This window comes from Chaetomium strumarium (genome assembly GCF_033439665.1).
Source record: "Chaetomium strumarium strain CBS 333.67 chromosome Unknown B0T15scaffold_4, whole genome shotgun sequence".
Taxonomy (NCBI): Eukaryota; Fungi; Ascomycota; class Sordariomycetes; order Sordariales; family Chaetomiaceae; genus Chaetomium; species Chaetomium strumarium.
Window position 1 is genome coordinate 2,981,066 of NW_026944432.1, and position 17,951 is coordinate 2,999,016.

A 17,951-nucleotide genomic window follows, 5' to 3' on the forward strand; every position below is an offset into this window, starting at 1 on the left:
GCACGCCTGGATCCTCATGTCAAACATCCCAGGACTTTGAGTGAGTAGATCCATTGCTGTGCATGGCAACCCGAACCGCTGCGTTTGTGAGGCGGGGCATGTGAAATTAAACCCTGTCTGCAGATAATTCATACGGTACTGACTGTACGGACGCCCTGGACACAATACAAGTGCATTACGCTTAATTTTTATAAGTCAGTTAAGCATCTTGTACAGTCGGACCCCTGAAAGTTCGTTAGCGTCTGACTTGAAGACCAGGGTCAGCCCCAAAATCTCAATCTCAACGTCAAAATGACCAATTTTTGTCCGGAAAAAACGTACAGATGGACTTAGCCTTTTAGGTTATTATAAGACTCCCTATTTCTTCTATGTTGAATCAGCTCTTTGCATTGTTTAAGAATGTTGTTTCGGGGTTAAGAGGAAGACCCTGTCGCAAGTTCCGCGCTAATAATCATTCAGGGGTCGTCATGTAAGTTACCATAGCGCGGTGTAAGTTACTAAGGTATGACCAACGTTATGACGGCCACTCTATACATTGCTTACATGCTTCGTCGTATTGCTGAGGTACCGACCCAAATGGTAAGAAAGAGTTTGTGCAACCCCCTTATAAGGTACTCGGTGTATTTTCCGGATATCTCGGTGGTAGCATCCTTTATCAATACGTTTCATAACGTATAGCCAAAGATTCAAAAGTATTCAAGCCGATTTCATAGGCGGCAAGACATTCTAGTAGTAGTAATTCATCGCCTAGGAGTCTAGGACAGCTCTTGAAAGTTTGTTGACGGGGAACTGGCGATAGGCGGCCAAGTCCCAAATCCGCAATAACACTACTAAACTATGAAAAGAACTGGTTCAACAAAAGAAAATGGAGAATCTCGCAAGAGTCTGAAAGCTTGAGTTTATTTATAGCTACTGCTCCTCCACGAAAGAGGTGGCCGTTTTAATCTCAAGACCGGGAACTTTAGGGCTCACCCTGGTCTGAAAGTCAGGCGTGAATAAACGAACTTTCAGCGGTCAGACTAAGGTATACTACAATACAGCAGGTAATAATGCTATCTAATGTTATTTCGCCATGATTTCCTGTCGGGAACATAAATGACAGTAAAGAGTCAGGTATCGCAACCAACAACACACTTCCCCATATCATATCGACCCGAAACGAAACAGCAAATCGTGTAAAAATGTCCTTTTGCCATCCCGTAACAATGATGCCAGCCAAAACCCAGAAACCTCGAAAATATCAGCCCTTGACATACTTCTGGAACACAATCTCCATGTCCATCTCCTCCACCGAAGCCAGGTACGCTGCGACCAGCACGTTGAGGCCCTCGGACACGGCCATCTCGATCCACTCGCCCAGCGGGACCGTCCTGTACTCGACCCCGTCCTCCCGCTCAAGATGCTCCCTCATGTTTTGGATGGGCACCACCACGCCACCGGAGTGATGCTGGAATTTGATGAGACTCATCTTATTATTCCCAGTCGCCTCTTCCTCCACCTCCTCCACTTCTGTATTTTGCTGCTGCTGTTGCAGACCCTGCAGCACGGCATGCACCACCCCGTCAGCCACCTCCTCCACACTCACAAAGTCGAGCGCGCCTCGCCAGCGCGTCGACACCGGCACGGCCCGCATCTTCCTGGCGAGCCGCGCCACCGACGACACGACGTCTGTGTCGCCCGCGGCGGCGCCCGTGACGCTGCTCGGGCGGTGCACCCACACGCGCAGCCCGAGCCGCGCGGCTGCCCGCTCGAGGAACACCTCGCTGGCCCACTTGCTCGCGACGTAGTTGTCGAGCCAGTTCGGGGGCGGCGGGTGCGCGGCGAGGGATTGCTCGCCGAAGACTTCCTGGGCCGCGGGAAGGTCTGCGACTGCGGTTGCTTGCCGTTGTTGTCGGGATCGGGGACGAGGAGCAGCCGCCCCGTAGCGGTCGTCGAGATGTAGTGGAAGTGGAGCCCGTGTCGGAGCGCGAGGCGCGCCAGCGTCTTGGTGGAGGTGACGTTTGCCCGGCGGAGAGTTGCGTAGCTCTTCATGAAGGACACGTCTGCACCGCAGTGGACCACGGCGTGCGCGGCCGAGAAGAGGCGTTCGTCCAGGTCCTCGAGAGAGGTGAGATCACCGGCGTGGACGGAGACCTTGGGGTGCAGGCCTAAGTCGGCTAGCTTGGAAGGATCGCGTACTGCGATGCAGTGGATAGTCGAGATTTCCTGGGAAGCAACGAGCCGGCCCAGCAACTCGCGGCCGACGAAGCCCGTTGCCCCGGTCAAGATGATGGTTCTCCCGTCGACCGCGGGCTTGGACCACTTGGCGGCCTGCTGTTCAGACCCGGCAGCGTCGATGAGGTCCTTGCTCAATGCCGTTTCTTCCTCCCAGTCAATCACGGCATTCGCGTTCTGGACGGTGACGTCCCGGATCGCTGCGGCCATGGCTCCTAAAGTGCTCTTCTCAAAGAGACGCACCAGGGTCAACATGACGCCGAACTCCTGCTTGATCTGATTCTGTAGCTGGATGAGCAGAATCGAGTTGCCTCCGACATGGAAGAAGTCGGTGTCTTTCTGCACCGTGTACAAGGAGAGAACATCATCGGGGATGACTCGCTGCCAGACCCGGAGCAGCTGGAGTTCTTCTTGCTCCAACGCGATGATCCGGTCGGTTGACGACGTCTCCATTGCAGCACTTCGGGAGCGTACCGGCATCCTCTGCACGGCGCGTCTGTCCAGCTTGCCATGGGAGTTCAAGGGCATGGACGCAATCGGGACGATGGCTGCTGGGTGCATGTATTGCGGAAGAGGCAGCGACGTGACCAGCCGATGGAGGAATGCGTCCCGCCCTTCCTCTGGCACCGCGCAGTCTGGCCGGAACACCGCGTGGGCGACCAAGATCGGCGGGTCACCCCGGGCCGTCACGCACACGCTCACCAAGGCGCCGTCAGCGGTGCGGAGGATCGTCTGCTCGATATCTTGCATTTCGATGCGGATGCCGCGCAGCTTGATTTGCGAGTCGCCGTCGATCCGTCCCAGGATCTCCAGCTCTCCGGTCGCGGTGAGCCGCCCTCGGTCGCCGGAAAGGTACATTCTCTTTCCCGGCGCACAGGGATCTGCAATGAACCTCTCCCTTGTGAGCGCCTCGTTGTCCAGGTATCCAAGGCCCACCCCAGCGCCGCCGATAGCGATCTCTCCCGGCATGCCGATGCAAACAGGCTGTAGCCTCTCGTCCAATATGTACACGGAGCGATTAGGCATAGCCTTCCCGACAGTCACCGCTCCTTCCAGCGGCTTCACGAGCGGTATTTCGGTATGGTTGCTGCCCCAGGTGATCTCAGAAGGTCCGTAGCAGTTCCACAGGTGCAGATCGGGAAGCTGCAACGTTCGGAAGTCCTCGACGAGCTTTGGCGTGCAGGCTTCGCCAGCCGTCATGGCGATCCGCCAGGCCTTACACTGCGTAAGCTTGGAGAAGCCATACTGGATCCAGCTGTGGTACTCGGACGGTGTGGCGCCCGTGCATGTAACACTCTCCTTCGCCATGAGGGCCGTGATTGCGACGGGATCTCCCCGCATGTCTCGTGGCGCTACAACCAGAGTGCCACCATGTGCGAGGGCCGCGAAGCACTGGAAGGTTGCCATGTCGAACCCCAGCGCGCTGTGGAGGAGGACTACCTCAGGCCCCTGGATATTGCAGGTATGCTCCATGAAGTTGGGGATTCCCTCGTGCAGAATAACCACGCCTTTGGGAACACCTGTCGAGCCGCTTGTGAACAGCACCATGGCGGCCTCGTCAGGCCCAGCCAGGTTCGGGACTTCCATGTCGTCCCCTGCGGCCAGAGAAGCGATCGCCTGAGAGACATGTAAGACGTGGGGGCGACACACATCCCGGATCGCAGCCAAAGCGGCCTCCTGGGATTCCGTGGCGTCGTGGACGAGCGCAGCGGCCGGCTTCGCGGCCCTGATAATCGTGGCAAGCCGCTCGACAGGATTGCCGACATCAACGGGGATAAACACAGCACCGATGCGCATAATGGCGATGGCGGAGCAGATCCAGTCGAGACCTGGCTCCTGGAAGACAGCGACACGCGCTCCTCTGGTGATGTTGGCAGCCAGCAGCGCCCGTGCGATAGCCGCCGTTCGGTCACGGAGTTGCTTGTAGTTCCACACCCCGCCCCGGTGCGGCTCTCGGACGGCGATGGTGTCTGGATACTGCTGCATAACCTCGTCCACCCGGTGTACGATAGTTTCCGGCCAGGCAGTGGCGATAGTGCTCCCTGGTGGAAATGCTCAAATCAGTATGTCTCTTCTCTCTAACCCGCCGAGGGTGCCAAACCAAACCAAGCACATAAGGCCGGGCGTTGTCAAACGTACCTTGACCAAGCCTGATGGCGCTCTCAATGGTCTTTGGCGCGAACATGGGCGCGGTCTCGAGGGCCGCGGCCGGGTTCCGCGCGAAGAAATCGAGCAAGTTCATGTAGGCATCCGCCAGGATATCTGCATCCTGTTCCGAGTACAGCTGCTTCTGGACCACAAACATCAGACGGGGATCGCTGCCGGGATTCTCCATGATGTCCAGGCTGAGATCGTAGGCGGTCCGGCCGAAATGGTACTCCTCGCCTTCGCCTTCCACGGCTCCCATCGTCCGCGCCTCAGCCACGCCAGCTCGGTAGCTGATGAATGCCTGGAACAGTGGGCTGTGCAGCGTGGATCTTGGGATCTTTAGATTGTTCAGCACCAGATCGAAAGGCACCTGAGAGTGTGCCATGGCGGAATATGCAGTACGGCGCGTGTCCTTTAGCGCGTCCTGGAACGTGCGATTCCCAGACAGCCGGAAGCGCAGAGGGAGGAGGTTCAGGTACAAGCCCATACTCGATGCCAGGTCTCCCTCGAACCGGTTGGCGTCGGCCATTCCGATGCACAGGTCAGGGGCGTCAAGGAGCCGGAACAAGGCCACTTGGAACACGGCCAGGTAAAAGTGAAACTGCGACGTCTTTTCCCGCCGGCACATGTTGCGAATCTTGGCAGCCAATGCGGCGTCGATAGTGCGGTCCACGCGGTTGTGGTCATATCTGTGGATGGCCGTCCGCTCCCTGACGGGAGCGTATGGAAGGAGAGGAATCGCAGCGGGACTCCCGGCAAGCTGAGTCTGCCACCACGCGAGATCGCTGTCCATCTTGCCCTGCCGTATTTCCAACTCCTGCTGTGCCGCGAAGTCCGGGTACTGGAACGGGTTGGGCGCGAGACGCCTGCCGGTGTACAGGTTCGTCAGGTCTGCCATGAAGACCTCGAGACTCGCGCCGTCCATGTTAATGTGATGATACCCGACAACGAGAAAGTGGTCCAGCGGGCTCAGCGAGAGGAGCACCAGGCGCATGGACTCGCCCCGTTCAATGGCGAACACGTGGTTCTTCATCGCCTGGAACGCCGCGGAGGCTTCGCGGGGGTCCTGTATGTCCCTCTTCTCGAGACGGAGAAGGGATTTCTTCAGGATGGCCTGCACCGGAAGCTGTTGGCCTGGCTGGGCAACGAAGGCGGTCCTGAGGGCTTGATGGCGCTGGCCGATGGTATGAATTGCCGACTCGAACTTGTCGATCTGCAGCGGTCCCTTTAGCCTCACGGAAAAGGTGATGTTGAAGGTGGTCTGGTCCTCGATGTAGCTTCTCAGGAACCAGAATCGAGACTGCGCAACGGACATGGCTACTGTCCTCTCCCACTCCAGCTCCTGCGGGCGACCCGACTGGAGCGCTGGGTTACTAGTAGGCAGCCGCAGCTCGCTATCTGCCTTGCCCTCCGGCGACTTGAGGCTGTCCTGATCTATAAAGGGCGTCACATCCCTCTCGGAATCGGGAGTAGCAGCCGTATGGCGGCTTGACGTCGAGGAAAGGCTACTCTCCGCGCCGTTACTGCTAGCCGGATCGACTGCCGGAGGCGTGGGTATGGTGGAGCTACGGGCTGAGGGAGCAGGGCCGGGCGCGTTGCCGGTACTTTCAGGTCCCGGCTGACTACTACTGGTAGTGGTGTCACCGGCCTTGACTCCGCTGGACCCGCTGCCGATATTGGGCGTCAGGGTCTCTGGCAGTTTCCCGTGGGCAAAGGCGATGAGGTCTGCAATTGTAGCGCCTCCGAGGATCTTCAGAACGGGCACGTCCACTTCCATCTCCTTCTGGAACCACGAGCGGATTTCGACGGCAACGAGCGAGTCGATGCCCGTGTCGGCGGCATTGGCGGCGAGGATTTTGGCCCGGTCCTGGTCTCCTTGTAGCTGGACCTGTAGCATGATCTGAAGCTTCTGGAGGAATGCGTCGGTGACTACCTGGACCGCCTCCTCCGGCGTGGTCACCGCCAGAAGCCTCGCCTTCACCGCAACCGCCGCGCCACCGCCCTGGGCCCTCTTCGCTTCACCTGTGCCGCCACGGACAATGCAGTGCTGGAAGCGAGGGTTGTCCATCCACGGGGCTGGCTCTTCCTCGTCAATGTTGATCACACGGAGACCCGTGACGATTTCCGGGTTGCGCCCGGAGCCGGGGCGTCCGGCGAGGATGGCCTCGGCGACGCACTGGTGGAACGCACGCTCGTCCATCCACTGGAAGCCGGCACGGCGAATGGCCGGAAACACGGTCTCGCTCGCCTCGCGCATCACGTAGCCGACGCCCATGACGGCGCCCAGATGCAGGACCGAAGCTGCGAGGCCCTTCCTGCGCCGCTCGAAGGTCTTGGCCGTCATGTACATGTTGGCGGCGCTGTAGTTGGACTGTCCTCGGTTTCCCGAGGCCGCGGCCAGCGAGGAGAAGAAAACGAAGAAGTCGAGGCTGTCATGCTGGAAGATGCGGTCGAGGTGGATGGCGCCGAGCACCTTGGGCCGCACCACCTTGTTCATGGTCTCCAGCGACATCTCTGAGAAGGCGGCGTCCTCCAAGACCATGGCACCGTGCATGATTCCCGCAATGGGCGGGAAGCAGCGGCGGATCTCGCCAACAAGATGTTCCACGGCGCTCGCATCGGTGATATCGCTGTGTTTCTTAGGTTAGCTATGCTCCACTCCTGAAGTACCTGAAGCTATGTTGAACTCACTTTGCAAACGCCTGGACTCGCATACCCCTTGCCCTACACTGATCCAACCATCGCGGGTCGATATCAGGATGTCGGCTCGTCAGCACGACGTTCTTCGCTCCGTGCGAGGCCATCCAGTCGACCAAAGACCGTCCCAGATCACTCGTCAGACCGAACAGAACATACGTCTTGCTCCCGTCGAACTGTATGATGCCATCAACCGACCCCAGCCTGACGGGGATCTTGTCACCGGACGTCCAATCGACAAGGGTCGGGGTGGATGCGAGATCAACCAGGTCGGTAGGCGCTGTGTTGCTATTGACCAGCGTAGTAGGGCTCAAGCTGCGGAAGAAGCGGGCTCTCGGCTTGGTTTCATGGGTCCTACGACGGGCGACGACCTGCCGGAGCATTTGGGGAGGCGCATTATCGGTGATAGATGTCGAGGGTGGCGGTGCCTGCTGCGGCGGTAGACTGAGCTGTGCCAGCGTCGCGCACCGGCAAGATGGAGGCATGCAAGATGCCATGAGGGAACCGAGACCGCTGGCGTGTTCCGGCTTCTCGGCAGCGCAGTCGACGAAAAGCGAAACAGCGTCGGTGGGGAGAGCGGCGCGTGCGGCTCGCTTGGAGCTGGTGGGCGACAGGGTCACTACAACACAGCCACCATCAGGAAGGTCTTCTTCGCGGTAGGCAGTGTCGGTTGCTGGCACAGTAAAGATGATCTTTGCATCCCGTTCCCCGGCTCGCTCCGAAAGCCGCACGGCCAGGGCCACGGGAGGCTCGTTCATGACCAGCGTGCCACCACGCCGTGGCAACATTTGAAGGACACGGGAGCACTGTGCCTCGACCACCAGCAAGGCGAGGAGCTGCTGCTGTTCCTCCGCGGCTATTACTGAAGCCTCTCCTTGTGGTCCGCTGTCGATACGGTGCAGGTGGTCTCGCTGCACGGCAACGCGGGTGCCGTTGGTATGCGAAAGGCCCAGTACCCAACTCTTGTCATGGCTATCTCGCCCCACAACACCATACATCTGCTCGGTTACTGGCATCAAGGTGGATGCCGTAACGTAGACCTGGGTCTCGTCAACAGCGAGAAGGCGGTTGGCCTCTGGCGCGGCCTCGCGGATCATGTAGCCCGACTTGGTGGGGACCAGGAGGAGGAGCGACAACGGCCCATCATGGATTTCGGTGGGCTTGAAGATAGACCTCTTGGTGGCATTGTAACGGTCGTTTGCTGCTTGGATGGGAAGAAGGCGCGGGACCACGACCAGCCCGGCTTCCTCCACGACCTCTTGCTCCACCGAGAAGAGCATCCCCTCCGTGGATGTGGCGTCGCGAGTTAAGTGCAGACGGAGGAGGGTCTCGGCCACCAACCTCGCATTGGGCTTGCGGGAGATGTCGAGGTCGAGAAACTGCAAGCGGACGTCGGGCGCTTCCAAAGCTAGCGTTCGTCCGAGACCCACGCTCATGTTCATGTAAGGTTGGTCGGCGCGGCAACCCTGCGTAACCCAGAGGATCGTGCGTTGGTAATCAACCAAGCTCTGTATTCCTTTCATGGTCTCCCGCGTGAGGTTGTGGAAGATGGGCTGGTCTAGCTCAGCGACATTCAACACGAGAGCCCCTGGAGAGATGGCGGCCGCTGCGCCGAGCTCCTGAGGCGAGGATACCCGAGTGATGTGGAATCCGAACCGGCGAGTGAGGTCGAGGACGCTGTCTATCAGGATCACGGTCGTTAAGCTCTGCCCGCCGATGATGACCAACTCGCCTTCTCCATTGTCTGCATGCAGTTCGCTCGCGGCGTGCGAAAGCGGCTCGCGAATGACGTTGACGCGCTGGTCAACTGCCTGTGAAACGATGACTGACAAGGGACGCGCCAGGATGTCGACTTCCGGCGTAATAGTATCGATGCCCGAGAAACCGGATCCGAGGAGTACCTGGTGCCATTTCGTGGAAGAGACGCAGGGCGAGTACTGCCGGCCATCTTCCCTGCCGAGCCACCATCCCGGCAGGCCACTCATGGCAAATCCGACGCGGAGGACGTCATTGCTCGTCATCTCCAGAAGAACGAGATACCCGCCCGGCTTCAGGAGTCGCCGGGTTTCCTGCATGGTCTTGTCGAGGCTCTTGGTTGCGTGTAGGACGAGAGACGCAATGACCAGGTCGTACGAGTGCTCTGCATAGCCCTGCTCCACGACGTCCTTCTCAATATCGAGCGCCTTGAACACCATCTTGTCCGCCACGTGGGCGAAGACCTCCTGAGCCTTCTCCATGAAACCAGTGGAGATGTCGGTGAATGTGTACGAAGAGAACGTTTGTCCGATCTCCCGGAAGACGGCCTTTGTAGCGCCGCCGGTACCGGCACCGATCTCGAGGATGTCCATGCGGGGGTACCGGTGGACGATTTGGGCCACTGTACGGCCCAGAAAGCCCGTGGGCTCACGCAGCCCCATCGCCTCGACGTAATACCGGTTCAACAAATTGTCCTTGAACATGTGCTGGAGGATCTGCGTCTCGCCCCGGACCGAAGCAGTCAGGTTCTCACCGACCGTGCGGCTCAGCTCGACTTCTATGCTCCCGGGATACTTATGCAGGATGTGTGAGATGTCGTCCCACGTGTCATTCAGCCATTCCCGCTGGGCAAAGCGCTGCCGTCCGCGGGCGGTTTGGTGCAGAACGTGCTCAGCATAGTCGAAGAGAGCCTCGTGGTGCCATTCCAGACCTGCACGCTGACTGAGCGGGATGTCTTGGGTCAGGCGCTTCAAGTAGTAGACAGACATTCGCTCCAGGTCTGCAGCAAGCTCAAAGTCTTGCGGCGTGGCACGGTTGTCAGCCGCCAGGGCGCCATCTGGAACGCTCGGTCCCCAGACGTGCTCCCGGAAGAGCTGTCTATCCGCCCCACTGGTGCGCTCAGCAAGGGGCAAGACTCGGACCCCGTACACCTGAATTAGAGGTGTGTGCCCGTCGCGGCCGTAGACCTCGACATCCCCTCCGATCATGTTGCTGGTCAAGGGGTTCTCTGTCAGGACTGACTCCAGCGGCAGAAGCGCTCCCGCGAACAGGTCTTGTTTGCAAAGTGACGTGTTGACTTTCAGACTACCGATACCCGTCGGCACGTGAAGCTGGTCAAGGCTTCCATCGCCGGGATACCAGTAGGCCAAGAAGATAGCCTGCAAAGCGGCGTCCAACAAGGCCGGATGGACCAGAAGAGCGTCCGCGGCAAGTTCGTACCCCGGAACGCGCACATTTGCGGAACCGTAGTTGATCTTGCGCCGCATGCCCGACAGGGCGCGGAAGTCGTCCGTATATTCGTATCCAAGCTTTTCAAGTTCCGAATAAAACGCGTCCTCTCCCACCTCCGCTGTATCGGCTGGCTCGGGGGCTCGTTGTGCTACCACGAGCTGCGCAGATGACGGGTCCGAGTCTGCAGCCAGGGTAACCAGGATGCGGCCGGTGGCCAGGTGAGAGAGAACGTCGGCGTCTGCCCCCAAGGCTGCATAGAAGGCAAAATTGGCGGTGACCTGCCTCTGGCCCTGCTTCGAGATGCCCGAGAGAGCGAAGAGCGTCTCGATGCCGGCCTGCTCCGTATTCTCGTCAAACACCATGGCCTTGCCCAAGTCAAAGTCTCGGATTTCGACGGCGTCAACGGCCCGACCGTCGGTGAGAAACGCGGAGGCCTCGATGGCAGTCGAGAGATATGCGGCAGCCGGATATACCATCTGTCCTTGAAGCTGGTGGCCGCTGATCCAGGGCAACTCGCTCGGGCGGATGAAGTTGCGCCAGCGCATCTCGTCGCCCACTCCGTCCGCAGTCCGCCGGCCCAGCAAAGGGTTAAATTTATCTTTGCGGTTGCGCAAGGCCCGTGAGCGTCTGGAGTCATGCCAAAACACCCGGTCGTGGTCCCACTTGTAAGTCGGAAGGTTGGGTACGACGCGCCTGAAAGTGGATGGTCCGGATCTGATTCCCGTGAGAAGCGAGTCGTACTGGCCAAAGTTGACAACAGGTGCGCTGAATCGCGCCCACACGGCGCCCAGCGCGGCGGACAGGGCGCCAACGTCGCCGGAGCCGCGCGAGAGCGTCCCGGTGTATGGTGGCGCAGGCTGTTTATTCTCGACATACAGAGCCGCGAGGGTCTCGGAGGCAGGGCCCTTGAGTGCTGCATGAGGGCCCACCTCGACGACCATGTTGAAGGGCGCATCCGCGTCCATGCTGCGGATTGCTGTCTCGAGCGCCTGGGCAAAGAGCACGGGCCGCACCATGTTGTCCTTCCAGTACTCTCCCTTCAGATCCTCACGATGTGTCGCCGACGCCCCCATGCGCGTGTTTGTGTACACGCTCGAGTACCAGGCGCAGTTGATCTTGGACTGGTGCGGCTCGAGGTTGCACGCGTTCAATGCTTGCTTGTATGGGACCGAGCAAGCTGCCATGTGGTGCGAGTGGTATGCCTTATCCACCTTCAGACGTCTGGCAAACTTCTTCTCGTCCTCGAGAACCTCCTTCGCTCTCTCGACCGCGTCGGCGTCGCCAGACAGCGTGACGCTGGACGGAGAGTTACAAGCAGCCACGCAAAGACGGCCCTCAAACACGTCGAAACTGCACAGCTCGGTCGCATCGTCAAACGTTGTCCCCACAGCCATCATGGCGCCTTCGGTCTTGACGTGCTCCTCGACACACAGGCCGCGGTAGTACGCGATCTTGATGGCATCCTCGGCGCTGATCATACCCGCAGCGTAGGCAGCTGCAATTTCACCCGAGGAGTGGCCCACGACAGCGGCGAATTGGATGTCTGCTGCGCGGAGCAAATCCACCAGCACGATCTGGATTGCAGTGCACAGAGGCTGAGCAATCCGCGCTTCGCCTATGCGTGAAGACGCGGTGCCGGCCAGCAGTTCGTCGATCAGTGACCACGACGGCCGGTCAGCCTCGGGGAGCATAAACAAGGCGCTCTCCAGGGACTGGAGACGACTGCGCACAAAAGTCGAGCTCTGGATCAGCTCGCGGCCCATGCCAGCCCATTGCGCGCCTTGGCCGGTGAAGATGCCGAGGACTCGGGGCGACGAGCTTACCGGGCGGGTCCCAATGCTGGAGGCAGACACATCGCCGGCGGCTCGCTCCTTGGTGCGTACCTGAGCTAGGTATTCTTCAATGCTCGAGGCTAGCTGTGGAGCAGAGGCGACAGCGGGGAATGCTGCTCTCAGACCGAGTGCGGACCGCCTCGAGTGCAGCGTGTAAGAGAGATCGCCCACAGATATGTCCGATTGCTCTCGCAGGTGGGTTGCATACGCCTCTAGCATTGTGTCAAGAGCCGTCTCGGACGCAGCGGAAAAGACGAATGGGGTAAAGGTGCCAGCATGGGCAGCCGTCTCGGTCGTCTCGTTGGAGGGCTCAAAGCTCTCCAAAATGACGTGGGCATTCGCGCCGCCAAAGCCGAAGCTGTTGACACTTGCCCGCCGCGCCTGGTTAATCTTTGGCCATGGCTTCGTCTCGGTGGCAATCTCTAGGCCGTTGTAGAACGGCGCTACCTTGGGGCTTAGCCGATCGAACAGCATGTTGGGCGGGATGGTGGCGTGCTGTATGGCCAGCGAAGCTTTGAGCAGCCCGGCGAGGCCGGCAGTGCCTTCGGTGTGGCCGATGACCGTCTTGATTGATCCGACGTAAAGCTTGTCCTTCTGTATCGGACGGGGGGGGCTGCCCTCACTACCGTAGCCGAGGAACGCTCGGCTAATTCCTTCGGCTTCCTAGTAAACGTCCAAGTCCCAGGTCATGGTCAGTCATCTACCAGCAACAGTCTCACACCGATATGGACACTGAACTTACGCGGCAATCACCAGCCTCGGTGCCGGTCCCATGAGCCTCAAAGAACTGACATCGCTCCGATTCCTTTGTCAGATCGAGCCCGGCCTTCCTGTACGTGCGCGTGATCAGGTCGGCTTGCGCAAGCTCATTGGGCATGGTGAGCCCCTTGGTGCGGCCGTCCGAGTTGATGGCCGACTCGCGGATCACGGACTCGATGTGATCCCCGTCCCGGATCGCATCGCTGAGCCGCTTCAGAATGATGGCCGCAACTCCTTCCCCCCGAGCATAGCCGTCCGCCTTCTCATCCCACATCCGGGATCGTCCGGTAGGTGACAGCATCTTGAGTTTAGACTCGCCAATATATAGCTCGGGCCCTAAAATGATGTTGGACCCTGCCGCCACGGCGAGGTTCGAGTCGCCGCTACGCAAGAGCTGTACCGCCTCGTGTACCGCGAATAGGCTGGAGGAGCAGGCCGTATCGATTGTCATGGACGGCCCATGCCAGTCGAAGAAGTAGGAGATTCGGTTCGAGATGAGGCTTCTGGCCGTTCCGGTAGCCATGTATGCCGGCATGGCGTCTACGTCCCGCTGGATGTGCTCGCTGAAGTCTCCGCACATAAGGCCGACGTAGCATCCGGTTTGGGAATTTGCCAGCCGCTCAACCGGCTGTCCAGCAGCCTCCAACGACTCGTAGACTACCTCGAGAAGAATGCGATGCTGGGGGTCAATGGAGTGCGCCTCAATTGGCTTTATGTTGAAGAAAGCGGCATCGAACAATCGGGGGTCTTCCTGCAGGAAGTAGCTCTCGGTGACGTTGCTGGTTCCATGGTGAGCTCCATCCGGATGGAAGAAGGCGTCGGCATTGAAGCGCTCGGGGGGATCTTCGAGAGCAAGTCTTTGGGTTGGCGAAGGAAATCCCAAAGCTTGGATGGGTTGTCCAGGGAGCCCGGGAATCGACAAGCGCTCCCGATAATAGCAATGGGCTCGTTTCTGAACCGGTCCTCACAGGTTGCTCGCATCGTCACGGAGACTCTTCCAGCACAGAGCATAAACCACGAACGAGGGATCCAAGGGCGATCGACAGGTTTTGTTGAAAGAACAAGTCTTCTTGGTAACCCGAGAACTTGAGTCAGAACACTCGGCGCTGCCTGGTTTCTCAAAGCGTTTACCCCTAGCGAGGTTTATCAACAACAGTCGTCTAGATGAAGTACTGACTGCAAGCTTGACCATGGAGGGTATAGGTACGGAGTACGGACTGCCATGCTGTCAGGTGTCAACGTGCAGCCGCGGCGGCAATCATTGGCTTAGCACGGGCTCGACCTCGCCAAGTATCGCCAATACCCGACCCTCGAAGTAGTTTTCAAATCCGAGACATTCGGGTCTCCGGGCTTCACTTGGGTATTACCGCGGCCTCGGTGCATATATCCATAATCCCATTGGACATTGCATCGTCACTTCGGCCATGTTGTGCAGCGTGCTCGAGGAGTCGAGCCTCGCGCTAGTCATACCGAGACACTTAGCCGAAACATGTCTGACAGCGTCATTTTCACGCATAGGTCTGAGACCCTGAATTTGGGTGACAAGGCGAGCGGTGATGCGGAGTGTGGACTGTGTGGTTGTTGAAAGTATCAGAAGAGGTGGACCAGCGCTGATGTGAGTTTGTGAAGTTGATTTGTGGCACGTGGAGAACTATCGGAACTCAATTTCGGGTTCTCGTTTTTGGAACGAACAAAGGAACATCACTGGCAATCGCGGACTGCGTCAGTGAGCTCTCCTATCCTATCTACCAAAGTGACGGCACAAAGTTCGCTAGCCTGTTCTTCCATCTTCCTAGAAACCCAATGCCATACACGACCCAGATCTGCCACTGCTTGATTTTATCTGGCAAGAGCACCTGCTCGGTAATTCCCCTGCCCTGAAAGTGCTCATTAGTGCCCACCTCGCCTCCCACCACATCATCCATAAACCCCGTCAATCCCGTGCCGCCCCCGAGCGACATCTCGAACATCTTGCTCCGGTGAGTGTGTTGGAAGCGCCACGTCTTCCCGGTGGTCTTGGACACAAACTCCAGGATGCGGCCCGTAGACTTGTCGGCCATGCTGCCGCTGACGTTCCCGCTTGCGTAGTCGGGCCTGAAAAGGACGTGGTCCATCTCGCGGGCGACGGTCCCGATCTGCGTCGCAACCACTACCTCGCCGTTCTTGAAGAGGATGGCCGAAAAGTACGACACCCAATCGTGCACCCGCGAGAGTGGCTGCCAGTAGCTGATCGTGTACGGGCCGAGAAACCCACGCACCACGTGCCAGCCGCGGCACACTTTGAACCAGCTGTCCTCGGCCCACAGCCGGCAGTGTCCGCCGGAGCCGGTGATGTGCATTGTTTTCTTACCGACTTTGATTTGCCCAGTCAGCCTGCCGCCTGCGATGGGTTGATTGAAGTACAGGCCTGGCGCCATCTCGACTGCCGGCTGGCCCGTCGCTTGCTCCTCCTCCTCCCCCTGCACCTTCGGCTGCCAGAGCTGTCCGTCCGCAAGATGTGGCGGCGTGCGGGACTCCAGGACGAGATACCCTTTTTCGTGACGCGCCTCCCACCACACCTTGGCTGTCTGCATGTCCTTCGCGACCCAGAAGGCGTAGTAACGGTCAGAGCTGTTCCAGACTCCGGAGACGGAATCGGGGCAGTCCTTGATAGTCGATTGCTGCGTGTACTCCAGTTCCTGGATGCGTGTCCCGTCCTCGAGCGTCATGTAGAACTCGACGCGTAGGTTGCCCTGCCCGAAGAAGCCGTACGAAGGATCGCGCGAGAAGCCCATTAGGATGTTGACGCTTCCCGACGCGGCCACGCCATCGAACTCCCACTGCTCCCACACGGTGTCGTTGATGGCCGATAGTTTGGGAACCTCCGGATGCTCGGCTGCGGAGACGGAAAACGCCACGGGTCCCTTGACCTGCTCATACGCAGTAAGCCGGCTGATGTGACATGAGGAGTCGTCCTGGTCCGGTGTGTCGAACTGGTACTGCCACTGCCCGGACAGCAAACCCTCGAGCGGCTGCTGTGTGGGACTACGGCTTGCGGCCGCCAGAGGGAGAAACAGCACCAGGCAGAGCTTCCAAGCAAGATCCATACTGCAATGGGGCACCGAGCGAAAAGACAAGATACGGATAATGTGAGTATAGCGGTAGTCGCGACAGATGTGCTATTCGTTCTGGTAAGCAACAAGACGTCTGCTCACTCTCTCCGTATTGATAGTGATTTTCTTGAGGACGTTTGACCTTCCCTGCAGTCTGGGCCTGTGATGAGAGTTTGACTCGCACTTCCGCGGAGGTAGCAGGATGTGGTTCTGGAGATTCGGAGGCTTCTGTGAACGGAAAAGCCCCCGGTCGGGGGCGCTTGTCGGAGCCCGACGCCAGCAAGCAGGCCTCGGCCAATATTTACAGTTGGTGGCGTTTTTCTCTGTTGAATCCTCAATGTCCACCTCGGAGTTCGGGATGACATGCGGAGTAGGTACCCTTGCCGGAAAGCGAGCGACTCGGATATACGTTTAGCTACAATTTCTGGCTAATACGCCTGGAAGATCACTGCATGTCACATATTGCTATTGGTAGTACTGCTTCAAAGCTGAATTACTGATACGAGTACCGCCATCCCTACTTTCAAACCTTCGCCCGTGGAGTAGCTTCCGCCCACAACCAAGATGGCCCCTGAATTGCCCCCCTGTCAACGGGCCCTGATCCAATCCTCGACCCCGGGGATTCTCGAGTTTACCCGGACACGGCCCATACCGGTACTGTTACCGAACCAGGTGCTCATCCATGTGGCCGCAGTGGCCCTGAACCCGTGCGATTGGAAGATGCCCACAAACTTTCCTTGTCCAGGTGCCGGAGTCGGATCAGATTTCTCGGGCACAATCATCCAGGTCGGACAGAGAGTATCACTAGACACGTACGGCGTCAAAGTGGGTGACCGTGTGGCAGGCGCTGCCCACGCGTCTAACCGTCTGCAGCCGCAGGGCGGAGCGTTTGCCGAATACATTGCAGCGTACGCTGACCAGATCTGGCGGGTTCCGGATGAGATGGGCTTCCCAGAGGCTGCTGCGATAGGCCTTTGTGTCGCAGGAACGGTTGGGCTGGCAGCTTTCCACGAACGCCATCTGGCACTGCCAGGCTCTCCCGAGAGGCCGCTGAACCGCGGAGACGAGAAGATGAAGAAGCCATGGGTGCTTGTGTATGGAGGAAGCACCGCGAGTGGAACGTTGGCCATTCAGTTATTAAAGCTGTAAGCAGTCACATCAGAAAAGGAAACTTCGTTATGCTGATGCGGATCAACAGATCTGGCTTTCGCGTCATTACCACCTGCTCGCCAGCCAACTTTACCCTGGTTGAGTCATATGGTGCGGAAAAGGCGTTCGACTATCACTCGCCAACGCTCACCGAGTCGATTCGTGCTTACACAAACAACAGCTTGAGCTATGTAATGGACATCATAGCGAGTGCTACATCCCTGCGGCAGTGCTATACCAGCATTGGACGTGCCGGTGGCCGCTATGTTGGCTTCGAGCTGGTTCCAGACGAGCTGGCACAGACACGGAGGGCTGTCCAGGCCAGTTGGGTATTGGGGATTCGGATGTCCGGCTCAGAGATTGCGCTGGAAGGAGGGTACGGCAGTCCCGCCGACCCTGAGTTGAGAGCCTGGGGATGTGAGTTGTTCAAGAGGCTGGAGAGATTGATTTGGGAGGGTAAGATCCGCCCACATCCGGTTGAGCTGGATAGCACGAGTGGGTTCGATGGGATTGTGAAGGGTGTGGAGAGGTTGAAGAAGGGAGAGGTCTCTGGAAAGAAGCTGGTCTTTATGCTCAAGTAAGCTAAAGTTGCGCGATCGTGGTCAGCATCTACTTCTCACACGGGACTGAGAAGGGTTTCTGAGGTCGACATGGGACGCCACCACCGTAGATCTTGATGTAGGACAACGCACGTATTACAGTCCTTGCTCATGTATTAAGAGTTTCAAAACAGTCAGCTCGCAGAGTATGGGCTCTCCGCTTTTCATTGGCATCAGGATACTCGAGATCACTTCGGATGTGAGCCTAAAGGACCAGTTCAATGTAACCATTGAACTCTTGGATGGAAATGGAA

The 17,951-nt window shown here is 58.5% G+C and overlaps 3 protein-coding genes across 3 annotated transcripts; 1 reads left to right on the forward strand and 2 right to left on the reverse strand.

The window, feature by feature from the left end:
* Positions 1-988: 988 nt before the first annotated feature.
* Positions 989-13,838, reverse strand: B0T15DRAFT_556544 (polyketide synthetase; the record flags this gene model as incomplete). The annotated part of the gene is made up of 8 exons (XM_062870423.1): positions 989-1,846; positions 1,906-4,256; positions 4,354-4,935; positions 5,113-5,719; positions 5,813-6,992; positions 7,054-12,761; positions 12,841-13,700; positions 13,778-13,838. 8 exons carry the CDS (start codon positions 13,836-13,838, stop codon positions 1,241-1,243), a joined length of 11,955 nt encoding a protein of 3,984 aa, XP_062721735.1. The 3' UTR covers positions 989-1,240.
* A 764-nt stretch (positions 13,839-14,602) lies between these two features.
* Positions 14,603-16,464, reverse strand: B0T15DRAFT_485449 (uncharacterized protein; the record flags this gene model as incomplete). The annotated part of the gene is made up of 2 exons (XM_062866290.1): positions 14,603-15,925; positions 16,447-16,464. The coding sequence occupies 2 exons, from the start codon at positions 16,462-16,464 to the stop codon at positions 14,603-14,605; spliced, it is 1,341 nt and encodes a 446-aa protein (XP_062721736.1).
* Positions 16,426-17,939, forward strand: B0T15DRAFT_416948 (alcohol dehydrogenase-like protein). The gene is made up of 2 exons (XM_062865481.1): positions 16,426-17,094; positions 17,148-17,939. Exons 1-2 carry the CDS (start codon positions 16,514-16,516, stop codon positions 17,677-17,679), a joined length of 1,113 nt encoding a protein of 370 aa, XP_062721737.1. The 5' UTR covers positions 16,426-16,513; the 3' UTR covers positions 17,680-17,939.
* Positions 17,940-17,951: the final 12 nt, after the last annotated feature.